The sequence below is a fragment of the Falco biarmicus genome, chromosome 15 (assembly GCF_023638135.1).
Source record: "Falco biarmicus isolate bFalBia1 chromosome 15, bFalBia1.pri, whole genome shotgun sequence".
Lineage (NCBI taxonomy): Eukaryota > Metazoa > Chordata > Aves > Falconiformes > Falconidae > Falco > Falco biarmicus.
Genome location: NC_079302.1, coordinates 20566990 through 20586201, shown reverse-complemented (window position 1 = coordinate 20586201; position 19212 = coordinate 20566990). Strand labels below are relative to the sequence as shown.

At 39.8% G+C, this 19212-nt stretch overlaps 1 protein-coding gene across 5 annotated transcripts in view; it reads left to right on the top strand.

Moving 5' to 3' along the window:
* Window positions 1-19212, top strand: part of ESRP2 (epithelial splicing regulatory protein 2) — a 59829-nt gene that overhangs the window by 35150 nt on the left and 5467 nt on the right. For 3 of the 5 annotated variants that reach the window (XM_056360765.1, XM_056360768.1, XM_056360764.1), the window contains 11 exons: window positions 588-702; window positions 1488-1586; window positions 1708-1762; window positions 2593-2703; window positions 3542-3674; window positions 3855-3897; window positions 4403-4704; window positions 6829-7050; window positions 8356-8554; window positions 9768-9960; window positions 10978-11155. In XM_056360765.1, the coding sequence (XP_056216740.1) occupies window positions 588-702; window positions 1488-1586; window positions 1708-1762; window positions 2593-2703; window positions 3542-3674; window positions 3855-3897; window positions 4403-4704; window positions 6829-7050; window positions 8356-8554; window positions 9768-9960; window positions 10978-11155 (1650 nt within the window). The other 2 variants (XM_056360766.1, XM_056360767.1) reach the window with 2 other exon arrangements.

Sequence of the window (19212 nt, the reverse complement as noted above, 5' to 3'; positions counted from 1 at the left end):
AGAGAAATAGTAGTGAATTAAACTAGAATTACTTGGTTTATTCATTGAAAAAAATAAGCCAAGGTGCTAGTGAATGTTTAAATGTTTGTTTAATGATGTTATATAATTGAAGTTCTTATCCAATGCACAACAGTTTGTACACTGTAACAATATTTATTTAAACTTTGTTATCATGTTTTGGTACAATTATGCTTTCCAATGTAGCCACAAAAGAGAAAATACAGTATCCTAAGTGGGGACATTTCTAAAGCAGCAAAACCTAGGTAATTCCATGCCCCCCTCTTTTTTTTCTTTCCCTCTCCATCCCCCCCCCCCCCCCCCCCCCCCCCCCCCCCCAGCTGCCTTCTCTAGCTGTTTTGCACAGGTCTGCCCCTCAGAAGCTATTTGGTTTTGCTCATCTAGAGATCTAATTCTGTAAGGCTATGGAATTTGAACTGTGTTACAGAGGAACTAAACTGGTCTATCATAGACAAGCTGATGACATGCAACTATGTGATTTTTGAGACTGCCTCATTCAGTCCAAAAATATTAATGGGAATTTAAAGGAATGGTGTGTGTACAAAACAAACTTTTTGCCTTCGTTGTAGAACTTCTTGCTGTCAGACTGCTTCTATTCCTTTTACGATCTGCGCAAAGAATTTCACACTTGCTACCCTAGTTCAGCCACCGTGAAAGATCAGACTATCAAGACCATGGCAGAATGTATCCTTTTGCTGCAGTTTTTACACCAAAATCAATTAAGCTTCCTTAGGTTTTATCTCTGGATGTTACAGGTTTTAGTCTTCTAAAGGAAGACATGTGTTATCACAACTCACAGGTAAAATGGAAGGAATGTTTGCTGAAGTGTGTGTTGGGGGGAGCGGCTCTGCTTGTAATAATTCTTTCCCCCTCCTCAATTTGAGTCTAACGCTGAGTTCTAAACCACGTTTAGTAAATCCACTAAAGAAAGACATCACTTGCCCTGATACTTGATCTTAAAGGAAAGCCTTAGCTATCAGTGGGCCCTTTCAGCACCACTTGGCCTGCAAGTTTCTGCTGTTCGTAGGTAGTCATAGTTCTCTTGTATAATCCTGACTGAACTGAGTTTAAAACAAAACCAAACAAAAAAAAAAAGCAAACCACCACAAAACCCCAGCACCCTACATCTAAATTTTAGGAGACTTGTTGTGGCTCAGCTGAATGTGGTTAAAGTTCAGTTATGTTTGAAGTGATAGGGATTTACTCAGCTTTCTTTTTTTTTTTTTTTTTTTTTTCTTCTCCAAACTGTTAACTCTGAAATGATGTAAGCTATCAATAGTTTTTAGGCTGTTGACTGTTAAAGTGAATATTAACCAGTTTATGAGCAGAGTAACAAATGTCTAATGGTCATGTGTCCCTGCTAAGACCAATAAATTTGATTACCAGTTCCGTGTTAATATCAGGAAAGCCTTATGACTTGTTTACAAATGATTGTGCAAGTCTGTTATTTTCTGTGACTGCCTGTTTAGATCTAGGCTTGGGGACAGATGAAACAGAGGAGGACTTTGGTGTGTGGCAAGTGAAAACCATGGTGGCTATCATTTTCAGCATGCTGTCTGAAAGCTGTGGTAAGTGAACTATTCATACAGAACGCAGAAATCTTTCTTTTCTGTAAGAATTGGCAGTGGTACTGTCATTCTTAACTAATCTCTGACCCTGGTTATATTTAAACTTCCTGTTTTCTTGTAGATCATGTATTTACTGAGCCTGAAACTGTGAAATACAAGTACGAAACAGGTCCTTGGTAAGTGCCCTTGTTGCTGCTGTTTACAACAAAAGATGAGTCTTGTCTGCAGCAAGGAAAGGTTGTGACTGCCTCCCCGCAGTCCCTGTGACAGTAGGTCGGTTCCTGAGAACAGCAGCAGTGGTCTAGTGTGGACAGGCTGCGGCTGGGATGTTGAATAATGTACTTTAGTCTGGCTCTTTAAAGTCAGTGGAAGTTAAACGCTCTTTGTTCTCTAGCTTCTGTTTTGCATGGCAGCGAGGCTGACTTATCTTGCCCAGTGGTGAAGAAATATTTGTGAACTTTCCCTAAGTCAACAGGGGTAATGGCTGGTGCACCCGACATGCAGCTGAACTGGTGGTGCTTCTGAAAAGTGGGCTAACGCACTGTATTGCCTAGCGGGCTTAGGGGGAGAAGGAACAGCATGGTTCTTTGTTTTCAACTACGTTGCAGTAACTGGAGAATGAAACATCCAAGTAATACGTATTCGTATCTAGGAGTCCTTTGTAATCCTCTATGTTGGCTTGTTAGAATTTTCAAATAAAATTAAGTTGGTTCCTTATTACTTCACTTTGAGACAGTCTTCCTTTTTTTTTTTTTTTTTTTTAAGGAATTGCAATGTGGTGACAACATAGTGCATCTTAGGTGTTGTATATTTAAAAGGATTATCCCCATTATCTTTCCTTTCTTTATTGAAATGAGTAACGGGATTAGAAGAATCTCAACAGCAAATATAGTCCTGGTTTAAAAGTTAAATTAGTTGCAAACTGATATTTGGTAAGATAATGGAAAACCTAGATTAAAGTTACTTTGACTTTTTTTTCTTTTTTTTTTCCTTTTTTTCTATGCAGTAGTAAATCTGAAACAGTGGACAGCGAGACAGTAATACGTGCCAGAGGCTTGCCATGGCAGTCTTCAGACCAAGATATTGCTCGATTTTTCAAAGGACTCAATATTGCCAAGTAAGACAATAAGAATTTGCCTTGTTTTATCACTTCATCTTTAATAGTGAATTCATTTAATTAATTTATTTATTAATGCTCATCTGCCACACCCTGAACTAGAGTCCTTGCTTCTACTGGTTTCCCCCACCCAGGCCCCTTCCCACTCTGGGGTCATAACTGAACAGGTTTGCCAGCCTCGGGTGTGCAAGGAAGAGTTTTGGAGTGTGTGAAGAAGAAAAGAGACTTGGCAATTGAAACCAGATGTACATTCATTTATTGCTAGTACCTAAAGGGAGAAACTCCTACTGCATTAATCAAGGCAGAGTCCAAAATATAACAGAAGATTACATTTTGTGCCAACTCTTCAGTATTGTTTTACCTCCTAATCAGGTCTCCAAGTGCTGTTTGGAAGAAATTTTCATATGACTGATGTGTGAGCACCTGTATAGAAATGTGTGTATATAGAGAGAAAGTGAGTTTAATTCAGCATACCTGTCACTTAATATATATTTTCAGATTCTCAACACTAAGAAATACTTTTTTTTAATTATTTTTTAGAGGTATGCGGAAATTCAAGTTTGTATCTCTGAGGTGTTAGGAAGGGCTTGCAAATTTACATCTGCAAGGAAGTTGAGAAAGTGGTGAACGGCATGAGAGCCAAGATGTCACTAAACTGGATTCTGAAGTATAGTTGTGTTACATTAAAAATGAAATTAAGTTGTGGATAGTAGCAGTTTTCTTTTACAATCTGTAAACTCTGTATTAAAGTCTGCTTTATCTACTACTCTTATGGAATTGTTTATTAAATGTATTAAAGATTCAAACTAAGTTTATTTTTGTTGGCTTCACCTTCCAGAGGTGGTGTGGCTCTTTGTCTGAACGCTCAAGGAAGAAGAAATGGGGAAGCATTAGTTCGGTTTGTCAGTTCTGAACAGAGAGATCTTGCACTGGAAAGACATAAACATCACATGGGCAGCAGATACATTGAGGTAAAATGTAGTGACTTAAAATAAATTATTTGCAGAGCAACTTGAATATTTTAGACTGCAGTTTTAAATGAGAATAAACTGCAGTTCTGTTTTGCTCAAAATACAAACGTCTTACATATGGAAGAGTGCGTGAGTTGAATGTTGTAATTTTCACGTGTGTTTTTTCTTTTTCTCTTTAAGGTTTACAAAGCAACTGGGGAAGAATTCTTAAAAATTGCAGGAGGTAAGTGATGCTGGGTTCAGTGTGGTTACTTAAATTCATAGGGGTGTTCTAGTTCTGGTATGGGTGGTATTTTTTTTTCCTCCTTGACTGAGGACACAAATGGTTAATGAAGTAGCTTTTCCTGTTTTGCTTTCCAAGAATACTTAACCCTGTCAAGTTCTGGTTTCACATGGTTGAATTTGAGCTGTGAGCATTTGGACTGATGTTCACAGACAGGTCTTGCTGTTTGGGAGGAAGATGAGTCTTTGCAGTGGGAGCATCTGTGTGCTTTGTATAAGTTCACATTGATCTCGTCTTTGTTCCAGATTCGTTAAAATATGAAACACTTTCAGGGTAAGGGATTTTCACTTCAAAATAGATTGCTGGGAGTTAGTAATGTCTCGGGGTCTTCCGTGGGTTTGTTGTTGGCTAATTGCCTCCTGTATTGCTGCTTAATGCTTTGCTGCTTCTGTGTCCTGTGGAATCAACTGACCAGCATGACCATGTGTTGTTATCTTTCTACTAGGCACCTCCAATGAAGTGGCCCAGTTCTTATCTAAGGAGAATCAAGTTATCATCCGGATGCGAGGCCTTCCATTCACTGCTACTCAGGAGGATGTCTTAGGGTTTCTGGGGCCAGAATGCCCAGTCACAGGAGGGAAAGAGGGACTTCTTTTTGTCAAGTACCCAGATGGCAGACCCACAGGAGACGCATTTGTGTTATTTTCCTGTGAAGAATATGCACAGAATGCACTTAAAAAGCACAAAGAAATACTTGGAAAACGTTACATTGAACTCTTCAGGAGCACGGCAGCAGAAGTCCAACAGGTTGTAACTATTGGATGTGAGACTCCAGACTTAACAGTTAAAACGTTTCTTCTGACAATTGCATGCAAATATGTTGTAGACAACCATGAAAATCTATTGTAGTGAAGATACTACGTTCTAGAAAGGGCAGTATGTGCTTCCTGATTGGCATGGAAAATTGCGCAGCATTGCTTTTGTGGGGTTTTTTTTTTGGTTTTTTTTTTCCTGCCACAGTTTTTTGGTGGCTTTTTAAACATCCCTCAGATTGTAAAGTAAAAAGCCTTGGATAATTTCCTTCTACTTCTTAAAGGCTGACTGAAATCACAAAAAGAATCCCAAAAATATACTAGATTGATAGTATTGTAGTAATGATTCTTGAAAATCTGCAGTATTGTCTTTAAATTCTGATCTCCATGTACAGCATTTCTAATATGAAATCCAAATCTGGACGCATTAAATCAACTTTTCCTGCAGCTGTTCCGTTGGAAACTGAGAATTACCAGGACGTATCTGACCTTTTGGTGAAAGGAAGTGAAATACTTGTTTTCATAAGACAATATAATTCACTTCCCCCCTGTCCTTTACCAGTTTCTATCATCACCACCTTAATCTGGTAAAACCATTTTATTTTGGCACCAGCAACTCAAGCCTGTGAGAAACATCGCATGCTGCATTTTTCTGCATGACACAGACTATTTCTACACTGATAATGCCAAAGGGAACAGTTAGGAGATTCTGGCTACAAAAACTTAATACAGTTACTGTTTCAACCAACCTATGTCACATGAGAAGCCTATTCCACAGAAGGGATGGGGCAAGGGAAGGAATATCCACACCTGTAGACCTGCCGTTTACCCTTAGTACTGTATACAGAGATCAGAACAGCCAAGGATCTGAGGTGTGTATCATGAAAACTAAGTGAAATGGTGTGGTGAGGTATTGTTTTTCCTTTGTTTCACACCCACCCACCCCTCTCTCGAGAGAATGAGACTAAATCCTCTAAGGATCAAAACCACTCTGTCACAGTGACCAAGTCTTTGCCCTCACTTTTGTTAGGGAGACCTGGATAAAACTTATATTCTACCAATATGTCATTACTTCTTCCTCTGTGATGGCAGTCCAGGGTGACCACCCTGGGGTTTTTTTGCTGCTTGAGCAAGAGATGATTTTTTAGGCTATTACAGGTTGCTTGTTTGAGTAAAGAAGAGGTAAAGCCATCTCTCCTCTACTTTGTGTTAGTACAAAGTAATTGCAATATTCTATACACAAGGGAGGGAGAAGATTTCTGGCCTGAAATGTGCCACAAGCAGATTCTTAAAAAAAGGCTTCTGTTGAGACAGGCTCTCTAGGCTGCATCATTATTGACAAAACTAAAGTTCATAACCTTTTTTTTGGTACCTCTTTCAGTGGAATGTGTCTGTTTATTTCTGATAATCATTGCTAGATATGTTTTTCAGCAGTAGGCCCAAACAGCAACTTATGTTCCCTTTGGCATTTGGGAACGAGTCAAGAGAAAATAGAATGTTGAGATCAAGATCTCCTATAGGTCTTTTTTTTTTTTTTTTTTAAACATGTTTTTTTCCTTGCCCCTCCGCCCCCTGCCCAAACCCCTGTACTTAGAGATGAGCCGTCGGGTTAAAAAAAACAAGCACCCTCACTTAAAACAACGAGGTTTTATGAAGGAATTAGAGCTAGTGTTTTTATTTATTTAGTTATTTCAGGTCTTTTGAAATGACTGGGTTTAATTTACCTGAATTTTAGTAAGAACCGTATGTGACAATGCAGGTTTATTAGCACAAATGGTGGGTTTTCCAGTGTTCCCTTTTGGGATATTCTAAAATGAACCGTAATCTGCTCTTAACGTCTTTTTAATGAGATTAGAAGGATCTGTTACTAGGCTTTAGCAAATTAAATTTGTTACATTTCCCCTCTTCCCTTTGGAGTTTGAAACTTTCAATTGCCCAACAGGAAACTATCCACAATAATTTGGTTTAAGAAGGTTGTGGGTGGGTGTTTGGGTTTTCCCCCCTCCCCCAATTCTGGAAGTGAATTTGTTTAAATGTGTGTAATAGTACTGTGAGAACTGATTTGTGCCCAGCCAGATGACGTGTAGATCTCTATCAATGTGGGTTTTTTTGCCAACAGGTACTTAATCGATATATGTCAACACCTCTTATTCCCACTCTCCCAACTCCCATCATTCCTGTCATACCCCCGCCATACACCATTGCCACGGGCAGCATACGTGACTGTGTACGGCTCAGAGGCCTTCCTTACACTGCGGGCATCGATGACATCCTGGAATTTATGGGGGACGCCACAGGTGATATCAAGCCCCATGGAGTTCACATGGTCCTTAATCAGCAGGTAACAGCGTTTTGCAGGGCTAACTTCCCAGGTACTGAACAGGGGTAGAAGTCAGGGTAGCTTGGCTGTTCTTGGCTGTGCTTTAGGTCTTCCATCACCTTGAGAAGATACTGTGCTCTGTTTTGTCTGTCTTCATTTCTCTTCTCCTTTTACATACACACTTGCTTTTCTTTCTATAGTTGTATAAATAAGATGGGAGGATGAAACTTGTTCTTCTAATGATAGCTTTAGCCTGTCTTAAATAGTCCCGTGTATTTCAGCCGAGTGCTGGAAATACAAAAGATGGAAATGTCTCATGTTAGATGGCCTAGCTGCTCTGTCAGCTTCAGGGTTTCTGTGTGATGGTAGCTGTGTTGTTTGAGTGGTATTTGTGGGAAATACAGTTTTTCCTAACTTCTAACTTGATTAAAGACTTCTCAGACTTTAAAGGAAGCTGATAGTTTAAAGTTGTGTTTTGGATATATGTTAATGACATAATCATAGAGATATCTTTTCCCTGTTGTCTTGTGTTAAAAATAAACTCTAATAGCCACAGAAATATTGAGGTATTAAAGAAAAAAAAGACATATCTACTATATTTGCTTTGCCTTTTTGTTAAGAAATTTTTTAATATTCCATATTAAATATGCACATACTTTCACAGTATAATACACACAAAAACATCTCTCCAGTTGCAGAAAATCAGACCTGGAAATCAATTTATAATGTAGCTATGGACTTTACTAAAGCACGTCTAGAGCTTTATGCTGTTGTACTATTATCTGAAAGTAGTTACAGGGAAGGGAAAGCCAGACTCTTCCTAGGGCTTCACAGCAAAAGAATAAGATACAGTGTTAATAAACTGCATCAAGGAAAATTCCAATTGGGTGAAAAGGGAAAAAAAACCAAAACCACAATGAGAAATTAGTTAAGCACCTGAGTTGGGTGTCCAGAGATGCTGTGGAATCAGGAACCCCTGGAGATGCTCAGATTTCAAGTGGAGAAGGCTATGAGTGACCTGATAAAACTTGAAAGTTAGCCCTGCTTTGAACAGCGTTTGGATTAGAGGCCTCCAACCTTTGTTTCCATTAAATTATTCTCTGTTTCTTTCTGCAAAAGATGGAAGCAGTGTGTCAATTGGGTACCGGTTACGTGAGTCTTGCCTTTCTGCTCTTAAAAATAATGGTGAGTTATTAGTCATAGGTGCCAGATGAGGAAGAACAATACAGACTTTCGGTAGGCGTTTGATCTTAGTATTTCCTGCATTTCTTGTGCTCTGGGTATGTTAGTAACAGATTGAATTATGATGATTTCCCCTCCCCCCAGGGACGACCATCAGGTGATGCTTTTATCCAAATGAAATCTGCTGACAAAGCCTTTATGGTGGCTCAAAAATGTCACAAAAAAATGATGAAGGACCGTTATGTGGAAGTATTCCAGTGTTCGGGAGAGGAGATGAACTTTGTTTTAATGGGTGGCACTTTAAATCGTAGTGGCTTATCCCCACCGCCATGTAAGTTACCATGTAAGTCTCCAATTCTTCTGCTCTCTGCTGCTAAAGGCTGATATGTGGTAGGTGCTGAAGCTTTGTGGCCTTTCACCTTTTGACTTGGGTTTTGCCATGATCAATAATCATCCATCTGTATACATGCTGAGATTGGAATTGTTCCCTTTGGGCAATGATGGGACTGATCAGAGGCATTTTTATTGTATTTTCGGTGGTGAGTACAGGGCAGCAAGGCCTTGCCAGTGAAATTGTTGCACACTGCTTTTTACGGGTGTACTGTTCTTCTGAGCTCTGCGGTAGACTTGCCTGTAGCGAAACCTACTTGGAATTAGAGGGATTTAAAAGGGGGACAAATTCTATATTCCTAGCTGTCGATGAGTGCTCTTGCTATCTTGCCTTAGAGCATTGAGAAGGTACTCTTTGGGCTTATTTTTGAAGGAAAACACCCATAGGAATGATATGTTAATAGACCACAGAGAAGCGAAGTTGGATGGATTTTTATATTTTTATTTTATTTAAGATTGCAGTGAACCTTATTGTGGACTTATAATGGAACTTTACCGTACCATTCTAACCAGTATTACTATGAAAACACTAAGCAGATACCGATGCATATTTTCTAAATAGTAAAAAGCTGCCAAATATTATTTAAAAACAGTTCGACTGCACACCAAGCCAAGCTTTATGTTCCTATACAAACCAGATATTTGTTCATCAAAATGCTAGTGATCTAGTGAGGTTTTCTTTTTACCATTTGCTACATCCGAAAAACACTTTTTAAAGCTGCATGAGGGCTTATACATTAAGACGGATGGTCAGCAGTTGCGGATGCCCACATGTAGCCGACATTTCCATGCTTTTGTCCCACAGAGTACAACTTCTGTTAGAAAGAACACAGGATGTGTTGGTGTGCTGCTTTCTCTATGCACATGGCTTTATGCTTTCTTTGAATAACTCTGAAGTTCCCTACTTTCTATTTGCATATGGGCAAGGCTGCTCAGTTCTAGAAGTCGTGAACTCTTAAGAATTGCTTGTTTTGAATGCCCTGGTTGTCATTCATGGTGATAAAGCAGGGGTCTCCAGGGGAAAGGCTAGAGAGCAGTCTTTGTACAAGTGTTCCTTAACCGTGTCCAGATGGTATTAATCATGCTGGGGTGAATAATTCCTTTCCTATAGCAGAGAACTGCATTCTGATTGGGTGTTTTTTTGCTGTGTTCTGGTTTGGTTTTAGGTCTTTCTCCACCAGCTTACGCTGCTTTCCAAACAGCAGCTGTGATTCCAGCAGAAGCAGCGCTTTACCAGCCTCAAGCCCTCTTGCCAGCCACCAGAACTCCCCAGGCCTCTGCAGCTGCTCCACCAACTGTTACCTACTACCCAGCTCAGGCTGCTCAGCTCTATATGAATTACACAGCTTACTACCCCAGGTAACCACCAGACTTAGCTGCTTCTCTTGACGTTTCATCTCGGTGGAGCAGGCAACTGTGGGGTCATCTGTGAACAGCTTTTAAATTTCTACTTCTGGTGTAAAAATGATCCTGGGAAGCTGGTGGTCACCAGCAGAGGCAGTAGCCATTTTAACCCATTCTCTGTGGCCGTGTAATGAAGTTCAGCTTTTCTATAGGTTCTGTTTGAATCTGGCGATAATGTTAGTCTAATATTTAACAAGTGTGTTTGGCATTGGGGTAATGTCATCAGGGTGGTTCTATTTCTTGGCCAAACGAGAAGCTGTGTCAATACATGCCTCTATCCTCATCCCTTAGTTTGGTCTTGTGTGTGCGATACTGTTCCCATACTGAAAACCTCGTCATAGGTGTGTACTAGGTTTGATATATCAGCGAGACCAAAGAGCACTTTACGTGTGTAAGCAAAGCACATGATCTCTGCCTTTTCCCTTCTCACACGTGGTATCAACATGGCTCATTGAACTCTGGTACTTGGCTCTGTGAGGAAATAGCTTGTTCATTGACAGTTCCTAGGCTTGTGACACACTGGCCTGAGTACCTGGTGAATTGTGACAGGCCCTGACCAGAGATGCTACTTTTTTTTACTCACTGTTTTGTGCCTCAGAAGTACTAGATTTGGGCCCTTGCCTGTTTTTCCATACTGTGATTCCACCCCCCACCCCCTGCTTCGTGGTTTCGTTGATGATCTTAGAACAAGTCATCTGTAGCTACTTATTTTTCTCCTCCCCTGTGAAATAACAAGTGCCATTCTTTGTCTTCAACTACAAATGTTGTCGTTTTCCTTTCCCTTCCTCCTCTGAAAATAAATTGTCAGATGCTGAAGAGAAATAAAGTCTGTAAAGCAGTCTACATCAGGGCTGCTTGTTTTTCTACGGGCTTATTCTCTCATCTAAATTTTGCGTTTCATCTTTTGCATATTCAGAGTACTAAAACCAGTTATTGGTTTTCATAATCATTTTGCCCTTCCTTCTCTTTCAGTCCTCCAGTATCCCCCACCACGGTGGGGTACATTGCAGCTCCTCCAGGAGCTGTAGCTGCTGCTGCCACTGCCACCCACACTCCGATTCTGCCCCAGCCTGGAGCATTAGTCCGTATGCAGGGCTTGCCATATAACACAGGAATGAAGGAGATACTCAGTTTCTTCCAGGGGTACCAGGTTAGTATGCAGTCCCTCTCCTTGATACTGTGTTTGGACCTCTGAGTAATGATCAGTGGGGATCAAACTGAGCAAGTGAGTGCTTTTGGAGGTTGCTGAACAAGTGTGCAAGCTCAATTTTGTACATTTAACGGGCAGACCGAAGTGTAATATACGATTTGCCTTCCTTCTTATATCATAAGCATGTCCTGATTTGAAAGCAGTGATTTAAGTGTCTAGGCGTTAGGGTTTGAGTTTGGAAAGGGAGAAGGCACAGAGCGCTGGTGTGAGTGGGGCTGTGAAGGGGCTGCCAGACGAAGGTGGTGAGGGCTCTCGGTCCTGGCCACTTTTTGGTGGGATCCTTAGGTAGGGCCAGTGTTTTGACCTTCAAGGCTTAAGTGTTTTAAGTCTGCGGAGAGCAAATTTCTAGTACAAAAGGCTGACCTAGGTGTGGTGACTTGCTTGCAAAAGGAGAGAGACAGGTGCCTTTGTCAGATGCTTTTTCAGTGTCTAATTATTTTGGTTACAGGCACGAACATTTTTCACTAAAACAGCATTATGTTGCAGCCTGAAGGAAAACTGTTCCACAAACCATTTTGGGCTGATAGCAAATATTCTATGTGCTATAGGTAACTTCAGTCAGTATATACTGATTCAGTGCTCTAGGTGGGTGTCTACCAGAGGGACATTATGAAAAAAAAAAAAAAAAAAAAAAAAAAGCATCATGTACAAACATGGATTTTTTCCAGCAGCACTAGTTTGGATTCATGGAATGGGTCTTGCCATGTCTTCTGCCTTTCGTCTCAGAAGATACTTTATTTATATCTTGTTTTGTCGTTACATGTTTGCTAAAGGGAAAGATAACTGAATATGGTATATGCTGGTTCTGTGGATAACAGCACTTACACAAATACCGGATCTGCCCTTTTGGTACTACTCAGAAGCCCTGACTTAAAAATCCTCTTGGTGGGTCTCAAGCCACTGTTCTAGTGATGTGTGAAAAGATGACAATTTTTGAGTGTATGTCCTTCAAAATTCTGTTAAGTTGGATAATGGTGATACTGCTGAAGGGTAAGAGGCAGATGGATTCTTTTTAATGCATAGCAGCAGTTAATGCAAAACTGTGAGGCGTGGTATGTTTTATTTTTTCTTTTTCTTTAGGGTTCTTAAAGGACAATGGGCTTTAATTTATAGAGCAAGATGTCCGCTATGTAAATGAATGTAGACTGAGAACAGATGCTTAAATGTGTACATTCCAGGTTTTGAGTATTTGGAATATACGGTGCTCTACCTATTGTGGCTTCGTTTCAAATGTTACATTTATGTTTGAAAGTAGTTTCGCATACTTGGGTTTTCAGTGGAAAAATTTGAAAGTGTGAATTCTGACAAACATAAAGAAACTAAATGTTGTTGTACGTTAGGGCTTTTTCTTCAACAGATATTTCCAGAGTTCAAACCAAATTCAGTTACTCGTGGCTTTCACGATTTCCAGACAAAGAGAAGTAACTATGCATCTGTTGCTTAGCCATTGATGTATTTTACTTTTTTTCAACTGACTGGGGGTTTTGGTGGATGGATTGCGGGTGTATAAAACCTTAAGTGGGGAAGCCTATTTTCCAAATTGAAATTCAGCTAGAAGTGTAAGTGCACCATTGAAAAATGTGACCTGAACCTGTCTGTGCATGGAACAGGTCAGTAACAATGTCTGCTAGCTCTTGTCTTCCACTAAATCTTCAGTGTAGTGAATCTGGACTTCAGGTCTGGTGCCGAATTTGCCTTTTTCCTTGTTTCTGCTTTAGAGAGCAGTTAATAGTGTTTGTATTGCACAATTAAATGTTTCAAATTAATAGAAATTTTGCCACAAGGTGAAAACCATGTTCTTCTGTTGCAACCTCCTGTCATCATCAGTTACTGTTATTAAATTGGTCACCTCTTTGATTTCTTTAGAAGATGTTGTCCAAATGAGATCGGGTTCAGTATCTTATAAAGGAGCCAAGGAATTATTTTGAATTGTTCTTGGAATCCCGCATGTGGTAATGCTAGTTTATACTCAATCATTCCTTTAGGGGAAAAAAAGAGGTGGTGACTTAATGTATTGGGACAATATTATGTCTCTGGAGCAATAACTAATCTTTTTTTCTTTTTTTTTTTCCTCCCCTTTCCTTTCTCCTCATGTTATTTTTTGTTTGTTTGTTTTCTGCTGCTGCCCAAGGATTTATTGCACGATGCTTCTGCTCGTTTATAAAGTGAGCCCCCAAAAATTGTCAGTGGTTTGGGCATGGTTTTAATCTCTGTGTAACTAATTGATGTTGGTATTCTGGGAACCAGATCGGAGATGCTGAGATTGAAGGGTGATTTTTGTCTTTGTATGTCATTGTGTGAAAGGAACAGGTTTTAAGTTTTAGTTCTTGCTTTATTCTCTTCTGTTTTCTTCCTTCAGTCTTCATGGGCTCTGGATATTGCATGTATGCACATGTTGCTACTTAAGTGAAAGCACCTTTCATACCAGACCTGCCTCTTAAGAGATAGACTGCTTATCATGGGCTTCAACAAGCTGGTCTCAACATCAGTACATGCTTCTAATAAAAAATAATGTAAAAATTTGCAGGTCAGCATTTGGATTTAGTATTATCAACACTAGCCTCTTGTTTAGTGGTTCAGCAGCTTGATTTCTTCTTGTAGTCCTGCTTTCTTGCTTTTATTGCTGAAAATTCCCTCCAGCTTGCATATTTAGTGTATGTTACATTAAACAATCTTGAAAAACCTGTGAAGAATTTTAATAGTAAGTCTTGGAGATGGGTAACTTTCCACATCACCTTTCTGTATAATACTGTAGTGTACTGTAATCTTCAAAAGAGCTAATATTAGTACCCTTCGATTTAGTAAGTAATCCACATCAAACTGCTTTTTAGTTGTATTGTAATGCAACAGGACTATTGATTTGACTGCAGTCATATACTGGCTACATAGCTAAGGGATGCTTAGGAAAAAAAAAAAAACAACCACCAGCAACAAAATAACCACCCAACAAAACCCAAAACCACCATCACAACAAACCCCACTGTACGATTCGGATAGGACAATGATGACAGTAGTTGCTTTGCCAGATGATGAAACACCAGCTGCTCAGCAGACACTGATCTTTGGGCATTATGTTGAAGTAAGTGATCTATTGATGTTTACAGGCAGCTTGCCTTATAATTTGAAAAATAAGTGAGTGTGAATTAGGAGGGATCATTTATGTTTCAGATCCTATGAGGAAAAATTTTGAGGAAGAAGTGGTGCAAAAATAGTAATGGCAAAGGCTTCTCAGTGTTACTTTAGGCCATCACTGTACAGTTGTAGAAGCAGTGAGAGTAATCAAGTAAATAAGGAACAGGTGTAGTATTTGGGTGATGAATTTGTGATGTTGTTTGTGCGTATCAGAACAATTTTTTTCAATAAAAGGTGTTTTCCTTTATTGGATAAATCCTCTGTGGATTTTACTCTTTAGCCACTAAATAAATCGATAAGAAATATTTCTACTTTTCAAATAATGACTTTTTTTTTTTAGTCACATGAGAATTTAGTTTTATTGCTAACATGGACAGAGTTGATATTCTGTGTTAGGTTTATGTTACGTTAAGTTCTCTTAACAAGAACTGTTAGGTTTATGTACAAGTGGATGCAATTTAACTCTGCTCGTGGTCTTAGCTGACCAAAAGCTGGCTCACAACTGTTATCTTGCTGGGATTCACCATGCATTTAGTAGTAGTTGCCCAGTTTCTTGGAGGCTGGCATGAATGTAAAGTGAGCTCACAGCTGCCTGAAAAAGACCATGTGGATTAGTTCTTAGAAAGCAGCTATTGCTTTCTAAAGCTTGCTATTTAGATGCATATTTAATTCAGGACTAGTTAAAAAAGTAAACTAGGTGAAGACTACAATTTAGGCACTACAGTCACCATATGAGCTTTATTGAAAGCCTCCTGAATTTGCTGAAAAAGGCTAGGGTGGAAATGTAGGGACTTCTTTGCGTACACGTTTTTATGTAGGAGAAGCTTAAAATAACTGCTATTCTTTAAATCTGCACTGGGCTTAGGTGCCTTTTATCTGCAGCTAAAAAGAGCTTTTGCAGTATATTAATCCTCCATGTCTTCAGAGACCCAGAATTCAAGGCTTGTCATTGCGGGGGGAGGAGGGTGGCCTGTGCTTAAAACAGTAATAAGGAAGCGAAGGGGAGTGGATGGATGGCTAAATTCCAAGGGCATTAACAACATTTCTGCCTTGTATCAGGACAGCGGCCTTCATTGTTACTGACTTTTTAGGGATTAGTTTTTTTTTTCTCTGAAATGCACGCTTGAACAAAGAAGTATTCTCTATTTCCTATGGGTTCCTTTTGAAATCTGATGCTTCATAGTCTGAGAGGGATGCCCCATCCTCTCTGTGCCAATCCTAGGCATAGCACCTTCTGAAGGGAAGGGAAAGAAGATGTGATAGAGGAAGAATTCCCTATTACTGGTATTTGAAGTCATCTGGCAACATAGATGTTACTATATGTTCACCCCCACGGACTTGGAATAGACTATGCTGTTTGTTTTGCTTTATTTCTCAGTTTATCTTCCAGCTGGAAATGTTGCCTGTGTGGTGAAAGCATCTGTGAGACTGGGTGTAGTAAATTAGTGGTTACTGTTTCTGTCTGTTGCCTCCCCTGCTTGAAGCAAGAGACTAAGCGGCACCATCTTCAAGCTGTATTCTTGGGAACAGACGTTACGTGTTTCACGATCTGTGCCACAGAGCACTCAGGTGGTTGCCGGTGCTTGTATCGGTGCTCTTTTAAGGTACAATTGCTGTGCTGCAGTGGCAAAGTGGGTTCAGGGTAATTTTTCCTGACTCTTGTGCCAAAGGTTACAGTTACCTAGTCATTAAATTGGGTTCTGCCTTCCAGACTTACTATATCTAGACCTTTTTCCAAAGCCTGAGAGATACATTTCTTCCTTTTGGGAACTGTTCTGTGACAGAGTTTATCAGTAGTTTAGGCTAGAATTACAGCTGCAGTCCTGAAGAAACAGGCAGTTTTGCCTATGATTTATTGCTTTCCAGGTGGGAACTAATTTCAGCTTTCATTTCCCTCCCTTTTTTTTTTTCCCAGTTGGGGCATGTCCAAATATCCTTTCTAATTCTAATTGTGGTTTTAGCAGTGTTTGGGTTTTTTCCCTAGATTGCTTTGCATATGCTGTTTTAGACTTTGAATGTCCACTGTAGGAACTACAAAAATGAAATGGAAGTCAATGTCTCGCTGGTTAGTGACCTGGTTAAAATCTCTGCACAGTTTGAGAGTCCCATATTTCTCTCAATGCAGCAGGTATTCCTGAAAGAAGTAAAATGTACAAGGAGAGAGTGTAGTATATCTCCTTTATTAACCAGTTTGTGTCTGATTCATATAATTCTGAAAAGTTTTGCACTGCAGTAAGCGTAGCAGATAGCCCGTCGGGGAGATGCTACCATACCGGAGGTAATTTTTGGTTAGAAATGGCCATCTCTCTTAGGAGAGAGGAGTTACTGTTATTCAATATACATCTGTCATTTATGTTATAATGTAGTTTACATAATATGTTATCTAATATTATAAGCGTTATTTTATATAGAAGTTGAAATATCTCTGCCATTTCAAATGTTAATACCTAGAAAGGTATTTACCTTATGCATGTAAGGTGAGCTGCTGATTCTGTAAAGAAGCAACATGTCCTTCAGGAAACATCATTTTGCCGTTGTTAACAGACATGTCTTAAGCTATAAAAGTCCCCGCTTTTATAGCTTAAGATATACCTTAACAACAAGAAGAATGTAGGGAACAGGAAACACCATTCTTCACTATGCAGAGCAATCTCTGTTCCAGTCCGCTGTGGTTTTTCCCCTGGTGTGTATGCATATTCTTGTTGCCATCTTGCAGCCTGCCATGGAGCTAATTGTTGACCCCAGGATCTTGTTTAGTAAACACTTGCAAGGTTCTGTTTTGCTTCCTTCTCCTGGGTTAGATTCTAAATGCAAACATTATCCCATACCTAGTTTCCATCTTTCTTTATCCTAGCTCCCATCTCTGATCACTGGAAGAAGTCAGTGTAGGACTGGAGCACGTGCTGAGAAGCATACCTTGATGCTCTTCAGTCTGAGGCTGACTTTTCTAATGGAGCTCTTAATTTAACACTGGTGTTCTGTGCGGCCTTCCTTACTAGGCTAAGCTAGGCTTCTCGATTGCTGCTTCAAGGGGGAAGGAGAAATCGCTCTATTGTCTGTATTTACTTCTGCATTCTCCTTCAGTTATTCTAGGAAACGGATCTTGCCTGTTAATCATCTATGAGCGTGTGAGTAGCCAATTTAAAAGGATGAGATGAAAGAAGACTTTGATAGAGATTGTATTTCATAGATTGTCATTGCTTAAAAAGCAGGATTTGCCACTGTGTCCTTCCAGTAGGCCGCTATATTCTGCTGCTGCTGTTGATATACTCAGAGTAAGCGGAAACCCCTGGGTGAGGAAGATTCACAGAATCTTTTGGGTTGGAAGGGAAGCCCAACCCCCTAAGAGCTGGGAGCTCAAAGGTAGGAGAGGAGAAGGCAGCAGCTCTGAGGAAAGTCTGTATTTCAGTTCAGAGAAGCAAGGAAGGTGGGAATGAGATGATAGTAGGATAAGGGGAGGGTAGCAGAGACACAGTGAGGTCTGTTTTTAATTTCATTTCACTTAAATTTAAAGGTATTGCGGTATTTGGTAACTTTTTACCAGTTACTTGGGCATTAAGGGTAGGTATTTGAAAACGCTACTTCAAGTTTCATATTATCTTGGTATGGCCGTACTGTGTCAGGTCTCAGTAATACTTACACTGGAAACAAACTGCTAGAACCTAGCTCAGTGAACTTGCAACTGGTTATATTGGGAGGTTACATCACTAGGTGGTGGTTTTGAGATCTAAATGGAAGCAGAAGTGGGCCTACTGCATTGCAGGTGAAGCTAGCAAAACTGTATTTCCGTTCTGAGCAATGAGTTTACAGGTTTACCCTTGGCTTTACATTGTCTGATGTGGTTGGATCATTTTGTTTTGTTCTTCTGGGTTTCTGAAATACAGACAGAATCAGAAGTATTTGGGAACTTCCTCAGACAGGTTACGGTAGTTTCCATTTCATTCACAGGGAATAAGACTGACTCCATTTTATTTCCTAGCTTGGTTTGCAGTACTACTTTTTGAAATCTGTAAGTCTGAAGAATTTACTGTTCCACAACTTCCGTTTTAATTAACTGCAGTCTCTCAACCTATCTTTCTTGCGATTTAAAGTTGCTTCTGTTGCTAGGTATTTTGATCTATCTTTCTTTCCCTCTTTCTTTCTTTAGGCCTAGGTCTAAGCTCTGACAACTTTGACGTTTCTGTCCGGGATAGTTTTCCCACTTTCATGTTTTCCACATTGTTCATGTTTCAGGTGTAACCTTTTAAACACTGTCCCTCACAAGAGACGATAGATCTTTACCTGCTGTACATCTACTGATAATCTAAAGTATGTACTATCTTGAGACATTCCTTCCAAAGAGTAAATGTACATTTTGTAGATTTGTTTCAAGGGCAGGTCTGGGAACTGATAAATCTAATATTTGCACGGTCTGGTTGCCCTGGCAGAGACTATCTAGAACACACTTCTTATATTTGTCTTTTACTTAATGGCATGGGTCTAGATGTGAAGGTGGCTAGAATTCAGTAGTAAAAATTCTGGGAGGTTCTCTTCTTTTATGTTCTCTGGGCTCTTGGTTGTTGTTCTTTGTGGAAGGTGTATACTGTGATGGTTGGTTTTTTTCTTTTCAACTTCACTTTGGATGGATACCATGTGTCCTGTATGCCCAAATATAATACCTTTTTCTCCCTAAGCTGGCAGGAGACTTTTTGTATTATAGAAATTTCCAAAGGAAGGCAGCATAGTATGTCTACGTTGTGTGCGTTTGGCAATCCTCTAAAATGTTAGTGCAAACCAGACAATTTCTGGGGACATAGGAAGCTCTTCTTGCCACTGAAAGGATATTCTATAATGTGGGTTATGCTAAACATTTTGTCTTCTGGATT